General features: G+C 38.1%; 1 protein-coding gene across 1 annotated transcript in view; it reads right to left on the bottom strand.

The window, feature by feature from the left end:
* Nucleotides 1-7,300, bottom strand: part of LOC107099405 (ADP-ribosyl cyclase/cyclic ADP-ribose hydrolase 1-like) — a 14,551-nt gene extending 7,251 nt beyond the window's left edge. The window contains exons 1-5 of the mRNA XM_015397501.1: nucleotides 7,117-7,300; nucleotides 4,822-4,948; nucleotides 4,577-4,709; nucleotides 4,331-4,413; nucleotides 104-177 (exon numbers count right to left, since the gene is read on the bottom strand). Coding sequence (XP_015252987.1) covers nucleotides 104-177; nucleotides 4,331-4,413; nucleotides 4,577-4,709; nucleotides 4,822-4,948; nucleotides 7,117-7,268 — 569 coding nt within the window. The 5' untranslated portion in view covers nucleotides 7,269-7,300. The remainder of the gene's footprint in view (nucleotides 1-103; nucleotides 178-4,330; nucleotides 4,414-4,576; nucleotides 4,710-4,821; nucleotides 4,949-7,116) is intronic.
* Between the last annotated feature and the right edge of the window lie 3,922 nt (nucleotides 7,301-11,222).

Below are 11,222 nucleotides of genomic sequence, written 5' to 3'. Positions count from 1 at the left end.
CTCCGCTTTAGTTTTGTTTTATTTAATAAACATTTGAACTTTCCTACTGACTGTCTCTCCTTGAATACGGGGTCCATCTGTCCTCGCTACATGACAGACTCACCTTTTTGGGTCGAACGGTGTGGGAATGGAAGCGTTTAGCATGACAGTGACATCCCCACAAGCAGCATCTCCAAACTGCACACAAAATGTACTTGAGTTATACACAACAATGTCTCTCGGTTCTTAAAACAATACTGCAGTGTCTCTGTAATTCTTCTACTACATGTTTTTAACAGTGGATGAAAAACTATATCTTTATGATGTTATTTCTTTCCTTTTCAGTAACTAGGACGTGAAATGCATAATATTAATAAGGTTGGATTCATTAAGCTTTTCTCTCACTACAGTTAAATGTCAAAAAGTACTGCCCTTTTTAAAAGATCACTGCAACAAGAAAAAGGTATTTCTAAATGCATTTTGCCCCTTTAGTCATGTAACATCTTAGAATCAAAAGGAACAGTTAAAAAGATGCAAAGAAACTCAAATGTCTTGAAAGAAATCTGTTAGATGGTACTGTATGATTAGACCAATATGTATTTCTGTGGTGACTCTAAAAATATTTTGGTTTAAGTGGCCTTTATCCAACAGTCCCTAGAAAGGAAATGGTTAGTGAGGGAGGATGATATGTAACAAATGTCTCCAAGTCAGGATTCCCTCCACCCCCTCCCCACACGGTCTGCTCCAGCCACCAGGCAGACAGGAAGCTAAGACTGCCCCTCTCTCTCTCTCTCTGTCTCTCTCTCTCTCTCTCTCACACACACACCCACACACACATACACTGTACCAGAGACTGCACCTTACCTGCACTACCTCAGCCTGGAACAAACTCTTGCTGCTGTTTTTATTGCTTTTTATTGTAATGTTTATACTTCATACTTATATTTATCTTACCACTCTTACCTGTTATGTCCCGCACTTTATGTCAGTTTTTAAATGTCAGTCTTGTATATTTCTTGTATATTTGTATATTGCAGAGAGTAAACGTAATTTCATTTCCCTTGTATGTCTTGTACATATGTAGAAAATGACAATAAAAGCTGACTTGATATCTGTAAGCTGTGTCAAAATCCCAACCTTCAAACAGGCCCCAGACCTCAACTTTTCAGCTGTAAATTTTAGAATTGCTTGCACACATATCCTCTGCTCAGGGGAAGCCTTCTTTTCATACCAAAAGGAGACTCTTAGATTTTAAGAGCATGATTCAGTATTTAATAGTTCTTACTGAAAATTCTGCAGACAAACTTCAAACATCCTGCTTACTCAGCATTTGGCTCTACATCTTAAAAAACAGTTTCTGCTCTTATTTGAAATTGTTTACAAGAATATTTGACGCTGCCGTTTGACTAATGGTGCTGGACTGAATCTTAAAAAAAAATATGAGAATATGGTTTGGTTTTCAGTGCAATATTTCCCATTTACTGTTAGATACTAGTTGTAACTCCAGACCATTACACGTGCCTAGAAAATCTCTTAATTTCCTCTAACACTATGTTTTCTAAAACATTCATTGATCTCAATTTTAATATTGCTTGTTCATCCTAAGCTGCTGTTTGAAATCCAATCCTGGCTTTGGTTTAAATAATTTGAGCTTTATACGCTTTTTTTAAATCTTTTTTTTTAATAACATGGGACAACAGTGTTTAATGGACATCAGCACGTTTTTATGCTCAGTTAAAATTCTGTCAGTATAATAACCCTATTTGCTTGAAAATGTAGTTGTTTCACTTCGAAAGTATGTGTATTTCCTAAGACACGCAAACAAATACCATCCCCTTCCATTAGGATCCAAAGTACATAGTTTTGTATTCTCACATGTGTTTTCTTAGCCAATGAATTATTTTCATCTGGTATACATCTGTAACAGATGTAACTCAGTAATGCTTCAGCAAATAGACAGTCAGGGTTGGACTTTTTCTGTTCTGCAATGTTTAAAGACAAAACTTTTTAATCTGATTGTAAATAAAAAAATATCCTACCAAAATGAATGTCTTTGCTTTTCTGTTTTGTCAAAAATAAACATAGATATATGAAGCGCCAGCAAATGTCATTATCTGTCCTGATAGCTGATCTTAATTACTCACTTCAGTCACCTGCCGTTCCCTTCCCACTCTCTAATTATCATTCATCTCATTCACCTGCTCCCTCTGCTTTATACAAGGTTCAGCCTAGTTATCGGGGCCAGATCATTGTTCGATTTCTGTTTGATGCCTGTTAGTTATTGTTTGTTTCATGAGTTTTGGTTTAGTCCCTGGTTCATGTTTCCGTACCCAGAGGCCAGTAGATAGGGGATTAATGTTTGTCGTGTTTCGTGATCGTGTCCCGGCTCTTCTCCGTCGAGCCCTCAGGGATTTGGTTAAGCATGTGGGGGGAGCTCGGGTTCTGGCCCTTCTCCGCAGAGCCCTTAGAGATTTGACTAGGATTGCGGGGGAGGTTAGTTTTAAGTTCCACAAGCCTGACTGCTAGTTAGAGACCAGTTTAAAGTTCCTGCAATTATTCCTGGTACCATGACTTGTCTCTGTCCCTCAACAACTGAGCCTGCCTGTCTGCATACCTTTGTTTCTGTTTGAGCTCGTTGCTTAACACATGGAACTCTTCGCGCTCTGTGGATTCCTGAAACCCTGGATCTGTCCATTCCTGTGCGGATCGGAACCCCTGACCGGGCTGTGGACTCCCAGATTCCAGACCGGTTCCTGTCTGGTCTGTTTCCCTAAACTGGATCGGGTTCCTGCCTGCTCGCTGAGGTTGCTGCATCTGGGACACTCTCTGGGCAGCTCAGCGCTGCTGCTCATTTCGCAGTCTATTGGCTGGAACCTGCCTTCCACGGAGAGGATGGACTGAACTGTTAAACCAGGTAAGTGACTCACACAGATAATCATCTTCCGTCAGATGATCATGGTCACTTGCCTGTGTTTAAAAAAATTAAAAATAAAGGATCTAAATGGGATCTTCTGGTTATTAATAAAATGTAAACATGCATAGTTTCGGGAATTAACAAGGCTGATTTTAGGAAAAGCCAGTGCTGCACCTCAGTGCTGTAGCTGGAAATCTCCCCATCAACTAGAAATTACATGAAAAGGTCAGTTACGGTTATAGCCTCAATTTAAATCTATTGTTTAGCTAAAGAAAACTTAGAATCTTTTTTCACATGTGGATGATGAGAAAACATTTATTACCCTTAAAATATACACACAATAAAGGCATAGTTGGGTTACTGTTAGCCTGGTTGTTGCTGCCAGATGAGCATTTCAGGCAAAACCATCTCTACAGGTTAATCGAGAATGGCTTGAAAAATATAAGATATCGTGTAAGCGGAAGTTCCGGGAACATAAAAGACTGATTCAAGCTGATAAAAAGCCAACATAATTCAAAAACTACTCTTTACAACATTTGGAAGGAAGAAAAGCGTCTCTTCTCAACACATGGAACCTTGAGATGGATGGGCTACAGCAGCAGAGGACACCACTGGGTGCCACTTCTGTCTGTTATGAACAGGAAGCTCTGGAGACAATTGGAAAATAGACGATCGGAAAAACATTGCCTGGTCAAGATTTGAATGGTAGGGAATTTGGGCATATTTCTTGCCACACTTTGGGCCAATTTATACCAATTAAACATATGTCAATGCTGCAGTCTTCCGAAGTACTGAAGTTGACAATATCCATTCGCTTATGACAACAGTGTAATATCTTCATATGGATACTCCAAGCTGGATAGTCCTTTCATAAAGTCGGAATAATCTCAGACTGGTTTCTAGAGCATGATAATGAGATAAGTGTACTCAAATGGCTTTCACAGTCCCCAGATCTCAATCCAATAGAGCAGCGCTGAGATGTGAATATGCAGGTGACAAATCTGCAGCATCTGCGTGATGTTATCACACTGATATGGACCAAACTCTCTAAGGAATCTTTCTAGTACCTTGATGGAATACCTGAAGGATTAAGGCGTTTCTGAAGGCAAAAGGCGGAACCAACCAGGTACTAGCAAGGTGTACCTGATAAATAACTGCCTGAGGTAGATTGCCTGAGGATTGTGTCTCTGCAACTGCACCAAAGCATAGCTAAATGTGTGGGCAGCTGTTCAGTCAGGAGAGAGCTGTGCGATGTGGCTCCATGGAGACCCAAACAAAGCCTCATTGATGAAGGCCTTTTTCTGTTCTCCTCACATCATTCTCAGGAGAGAACTGCAACGTCACATGGGGTGAAACTGTAGCACATACCCCCACTCAACCCGAGCTTGGATATTTTTCGAGCAACATATATGTAATACGGTGCTCTTCTTGACTCACCGCAGCGGAGACTCTGTTCCAAAAGGAGCGAACAGGGTTTTTCACACAATCATCCCATTTAGGACAACCCTCAGTAAGGGTTTCTACAACAAAAACCAAGATATAGTCAGTTTTTTCAGTTGTTTCTACCTTAGACAAAGGCGAGATAAGATTCTTAATATGTCATTTAGATGGGGTAATATTCATGTCATGAGAGTAGAGAAGTAAACACAAACAAAACTGTGACTAAATTATAAGTATTCTTACCATTACTGCCCCTCTTTCCACACCATGTTAGGCCATCCAAGATAGATCCAAGCAGGGTCCTCTCCAGAGTCGAACAGTTCTTCTTCGCAGCTAAGTCTTGGGCCACATCCTTTGTTTTGCTCCAGAACATCATCTTTTGCAAACACAATAATCAGAACACCGTCAGATACATTCACATCATCATTCTGTGTAGTTCTGATCAAAAAGAATAAATGAATTAAAATAAATTATTAAATCTGTGTTACTCTGTTGCAGGACGTTTCCAAAGGGGCTGCTTCAATAAGGCTGTCATAAGCCTCTGGGGGAACATCACATTGATCACGGTTCACATAGGCTTTCTGAAACGCATCCCATATTGCTGCACAGTTATTCCTGGAGATAAAAGATTAAAGTTCAGCTTTTAAAACGCTTCACATATTTCTCAAAGTACGTACTTTGTATCTAAGCTATCAACCAATTCTGCACGTTTCAAAGTAGACAGTTGTGGTGTAATTCAACCATTTTAAATATAACCCTTTTTGACCTCATTCATACTCAACGGATCTGGGTTCATTAAAAGGTCTCAGCTTTCACAGATGGTTCTTTGGTTTCCTGTTTTTGCAACTACCAGGGAGGTGCTGGCTTCTTGTCTTCATATGAAAGGTGGAGCCGTTTTTGTAAGCAACTGCTGTATAATGACTGTTTCAGCAGTATTACACTTTGAAACTGACTATTCTCACTCAGGCAAGTTGATTAAAACAGAAAGGCCTCATTATGCTGTAATTATTTAAAATTAACAGCTCTTTTACACACCAAAACATTAAATAAATGGAATAAATGACCATGGTCCAGGTGCATGTATCAACTACCAAACAAAGCTTTGACTGCCCCATTTGTAGAATCAACTGCTGCAAACTGCACCATTTAAATCTAAGAGCTTCAATCTACTGCTTGATTTATTAATTCCTTTTCTGATGTGATAAGTGTTTTCCTTTTGTCTGGAGTCTATCCCAGCATTTATCAGGTGAAAGGAAGGAACACCCTGGTCACAGCCCATCGCCCTTTGAGACAATTGATTCACTGTTACTCATCTAAATGCAGGGTTAGTGAAACTAAAGTTATCTTAAAGTGTAGTGCATTTTTTCACCAACCAAACTGAATATTTGGTCAAGATTCCAGAAAAGTGTAGCAGGTTTTGTCTTCACAATTACTTCTCAGATTCTTGTTCAATCTCAGTGCTGGGCTCCTCATTCTGGCAAGCGTCCTTCTCTTTCTCTCTACTGTCTCTTCAGTGATGCTAAATTCCTACATCGACCAGGGCAAACCATCAGCAAAGTTTTTATATTTCATGTTATTGTCATTCAGAAAAAAAAGGTCATCATCATAAAAAGCTGGAATAAGTCAAGAATTAGCATCAAACTGTAAAAAAATATATAATAATGGGGCCATTGCTGCATCAACTCAGTAAGGTGAGCCTGATGCTCTGATGAAAACATCAAAGGAGCAAAAGGAAGTGGAAAAGTGCACTTTGGGGTTGAAAGTGAACTCTCACCGCTCTTTCTGCAGTGCAACACTTCTGCAACTGCGGCATTTCCTGTAACACTACCGACTTATTAGCAGTACAACATATTCATGAGCTATAGGTGAGCCCTGGTGTAAATGTTTTCACTTGAAGTGTGTTTTCATCTGACAAAAAAAATGGAGAATAAATAAATAAACTAAAGGACAGAGAGGCAGAAATTAACTTTTTTTCTGTGGCTGAAAAAGGAAAACTAAAGTAGGGCAAAGGCTGAAGATGTAATAGAGATAAAAAAAAAAAAAAAAGGTTTTTGAATTGATTGAAAGACAAGAAGGGATACATGAGTTTAAATGCTGTGGTTCAGATACAACACCATAGTGCATCTGTGATAAATCTGATAACTCTGACCGGATGCAGTGTTATCCAGCAGGACTAACATTTAATGTTCAATTTCATGTTTTTCTTCTAAGTGACAACAGCATTACATTAAACTCAAGCAAAGTAGATGCTTTTGAACACTTTTAAACACATTTTTTCCCCCCAATAAAACCAGGAGTAGCTTAAGAATCTGTTTGCTTTCTCTCTGAAAGGGGAAACTGGTGCATTAAAAATTGAAAGTTCAGTATGGGTGTCACCCTTAGTATGTTTCCGGATAGAGAAAAATAACATATTGCAGACATCTATCCAGTTTCCAGTAAAATAAAACTAGATAGTGTCTAGTAATGTAATGTCTAATAAAATCTAGATAATGTCTGATGTTCTGCTGGTAATCTACTAACTGACCTGTTGAGGAAATTTCTGCAGGTAACCAGCACAGATAAGGTGAGATGACAGAAAGAAACAAATATTAAAGAGTATTTAGACTTGGTAGAACAGATGCATGATGCTTTAAATAGCATTTTTATTTATTAGTCTGGTCTGTGACTCCTGATTTTAGGATAATAATGGAAACTTTTTTTAAACTCTGAATTTGTTTTTGGATGTTTTGGTTTGTTAAATTGGTATCTAGAAAATACACATGAGAATAAAATGCAACACTCACCCATTGAAGTTCTTGCATCTCTGCATGAAGGTGCTTTTAAAGTCTTTGGGACTCAAGATCACTGCTAAAACGATTGCAATAATTAGGAGAAGAACCACTGCAGCCACAATACAGCAAAGTCTCCTGCTCTTCTTTCTAGAGCCGCTTTCCATATTTTTAAACCTTTAGGAGCTGAACACTACTACGCAGACTGAATAGTGTGCTGGCGCGTCACTGGGGAAAGCGCTTCTATTTATAGTCGCGGTGCGGGTGAGCCATCAACGCGCGTGACGTCGAGAAGAGTAGACGGATAATTCACTGAAGTTTTTTTTTTTTAATTACTATTAAACTTCAACATCTCCCGCATATTCCATCCGCAAAACGTCAACCAAATAATTTTTCTTTAAACCTTAAGCATCGCTCACATTACTCCACGAGCAGGTATTAAACAGTAGGCTACTTTTTAATGAGGGAAAGGAACAGAGAAAAAACTAACGGTGTTCATTCATCAAAAGCAATGAGGCTTTTTCTGATATTATATAAACTGGCTTGGATAGCCTATGCCGGATTACTCTGAATGCAGACGTTTTGAAAAATGTTTATGATTATGTATAATAATAATAATAATTTCTTATTTTCTTATTATTAATAATATTATCATTATGTTCTATTTTTTATATTATGTTGTGTTTAGTGAACTGATTGCTTCCACTTGACCAGAATTCTCTTAAGTTTGACAAATAAAAAGTCATGATTCCTCATCTGTTTGTTGCCTGTAGCAACAACTTTCAAGTGATTGAATTTGGAATCACTCTTTTCCATTTCAAGTGATGGACCCTCGACAGTGTGTCCAACCTTTGCAGAATTATTTTGTTTTTATTTCAGGAAGCTATAGCTTTAAGTCTATGATAGCAGATTTCAGGCTAGACTTTGACTTGGCCAGTCTTAACATCTTGACCTGCCGAATAATCTGAATGCATACAATGCATATGTTAATGGTGGTCGCATCATTTATGACAAGTTGTCCAAGTCCTCAAGCAGTATGGGTAGTTACCTGGGATCTGAAGGATATCAGTGGGACAGTCGGCAGGTATATAATTCCCCATGGTGCCAACATATGACGCTAAAACATCATGGCAAAAAAAACAAAAAAAAAAAACAAAAAAAAAACAAAAGAAATTGTGTATTTTGAATAAACAGAATAATAGGTGTAGAGGCTACCCAGGCTTGTAGCCTGTGATTGTCAAGATTTGGTTGTGGTTAGTGGACCCAAATGCAGAGGTGAGAGGCAGGGGTGAGTTCTTGCAGTTTCTTTAATGAATAAAAACAGGTAACAGAGGCAGGAATCCAAAAATCCAAATTAAAAATGTAAAGCAAACCAGAACCATGGAGACATCAGGGGGAAACAATCACAAGTAGCTATGGTGAGACGAGGTAGGGTGAAGTAAGACGAGGAACTGCACAAGGAGTGTATTTATAGTAGACTGAACAAAGAGAGGACTAACGAGCAGATTGGGAGCAGGTGTGAACAGAGCAGCAAAGGAAGGAGCTAGGGAAAAACAGACCAACACAAGAGGGCTTCAGAGGGAAACAAATAAAAACCTTAGAGCTCAGAAAATACAACAAAATAGGAATAAAACCAATAAAACTAGAAAACATGGAGCAAAGTAAAATATAACAGAATCAAGACCATGCCAGTAATCTTTTATACAGTGACAATTGTCTCTAAGAAACAGGGTCAAAACAGTTACAGAAACAGCCATAGACAATATTTCCCTTCTTGTTAATGATTAAAAACTGCCTGAAATTATAATCCTAGTATTTGACATTAACTTGTGCTGAAGGAAAAATCGGTTTTAACAGCCGATCCGAATGTCCAGCCTCAAAAGTGAGCAAGATAACGCCTGTTATTCATAATGAAACCAGTAAAACTGCATGAAACTCTGCTGACGAAATGTAAAATTTTAATCATACAGTAATCCAGTGATTTAGCCCAGAAATATCATCACTATTATCAGATGCACTTGAAGAGCACAAAAAGGGATTGAAAAAGTTGTTAACAGCTGTGATTATTACTACTTCATGTAGTGTGGTGTTGTCAGCTAGTTTGTGCTGAACACACCTTCCCTGGGGCCAGCTGAAGCTGGGGAAAAGTTGCACAGAGTATAAATGCTACAGACACTGTGAGAGGTGGCTCATTTTCCATGTGGATTGTATGTGCATCAAGCATAATGAACCCTTTACACTGCTGTAGTAGATCCTGGCACGAGACAACATTTCCACCAGCTCTGCTGTGGGAGCCCCTGCTGTAGTTGAGGGTGATTACCTTAGCTTGAAAGTAGGTTGAATTCACTCCCAAAAAATATCAAATACTGTACATACCAACAGATAAATCAGCCTTGATACAGAAATGTTTCAGACCAATTAAATGTAGTCATGTGTATGATGTCATTGCAAAAACAAGAGAAGGGCGGCTGAAGCAAAAAATCTCTGATCAATGAAAAAACCTGAAAAAATTTGACACCACAAGAAATTAAAGAGGCACTGAAATGCATGCAAAAGATAAAAGTCTTGAAAATTACGTAAATACAGTTGAATTTTATTTACACTTCTCGGATTAAATTGAAAATCCGCTGTTCAATCTCATTCAGCAATGCATCAACAAAGAAGTAATGTCCACTGTGTGACACAAGGGCTAATATGCCTCATTCCTAAAGCTGGAAAAGACACACTCATCATTGAAAATTTGAGCCGGATAGCTTTATTAAACACTGATTATACAATATTTGGCCAAATCTTAGCCAAACGTTTAAAAGAATAACCAACTTGCCGACGATACTACTCTTATTTTGAGAGATAAACATCAGGTTCCACATGCTATATCCTTAATTGATTAATTCTTGAATGCTCTGGGTCTGATCCTTAACAAAGAGAAATGTATAAATCTATGTTTGTATGTATCTAATGTCAGACACATTTGTAACCTTATGGTGAAAGAGATTGTTAGATATCTTGTTATTAAGATTTGCAAAAACCATAATGACCGTCGACAGCAGAACTTCACTCACAGAACAAAGAAGGTTAACACCATCTGCAATATGAGGCTTCAGAGAGAGATTTCTGTTCTCTGAAGAGCCTTACTAGCCAAAACACAGGGAATAACAAAGACTGGTTTATACAACCCTTTCACTATTCATCAACAACTCTACAGCCCAGGACATCAACAGGAGAATCATCAACATCATCTGGAAATCAAAGAAAAGAAATCGTAGACCAATCATACTCACAGGCCCAAAGAATGAAGGAGGAATTGAAATGCTGGACTTCATAGACATGAACAATACATTCATAATCAAATGGTTTCAACAATGTTTAAAAAAAATGCACTTCCTCTTCAACTTCATTTTAAATGAATTAGGTGAACTAATTACAGCATAAGCAAACTTCCAATAAACTGTCAAATTGTCAACAACAAGGCCTGTTTGGCTCATTCTTGCACAGACTTTCAGATGCCCAGAAAAAGAAAATTGCCGTCAATAAAAAGCTAACTTTCAGAAGATGTAGGCTTACAAACCTTGGCAAATATCATGTGGTTGAGCCATGTCTTTCATTCCTCAGCATTATTATTGACTTCCTAAAACCATTTTTAACTTTTCTTATAAACTATTTAACTGTATTTTGGACATTTTAACTTTATTCACCACACTATATTTTGACTTTATAATCAAAATTTTAAATTTTTTGGTTTTGACGTTTCAGCTTCACTGACTTTGTGAGGAAGAGGGGAACAAATTTGTCCCCCATACTTTTTTTCGTCAGCATTGCTCTAATAGCCTGTTATAGAAATCAACATGTCCATGTCAAACATGATCAAGTTTAGTGTGCACAACACCGTTCAGACACGCCAGGCTGCCCTGATTTTATAAAGAGAAATAGTAGGTTAAACCATTCATTAATAAAAAAAAAATATACCATAATACAGTGTGCCTAAGTGGAGCCCAACGACTCATTTCTCCCCTTGCAGCCATGTTCTAGGAATTTACAAGTAAAAGCCTAATTTTTAGTAAGTCTCTGTGTGCCATACACTGATTAAACCCTGCATCAACCTATGGGAACTTGTTGGCCTT

This window comes from Cyprinodon variegatus, unplaced genomic scaffold, assembly GCF_000732505.1.
Source record: "Cyprinodon variegatus isolate N-32 unplaced genomic scaffold, C_variegatus-1.0 Scaffold868, whole genome shotgun sequence".
NCBI classification, from domain to species: Eukaryota; Metazoa; Chordata; class Actinopteri; order Cyprinodontiformes; family Cyprinodontidae; genus Cyprinodon; species Cyprinodon variegatus.
The sequence above is the reverse complement of the archived record's forward strand: the minus strand, read 5'-3'. Positions and strand labels throughout refer to the sequence as shown.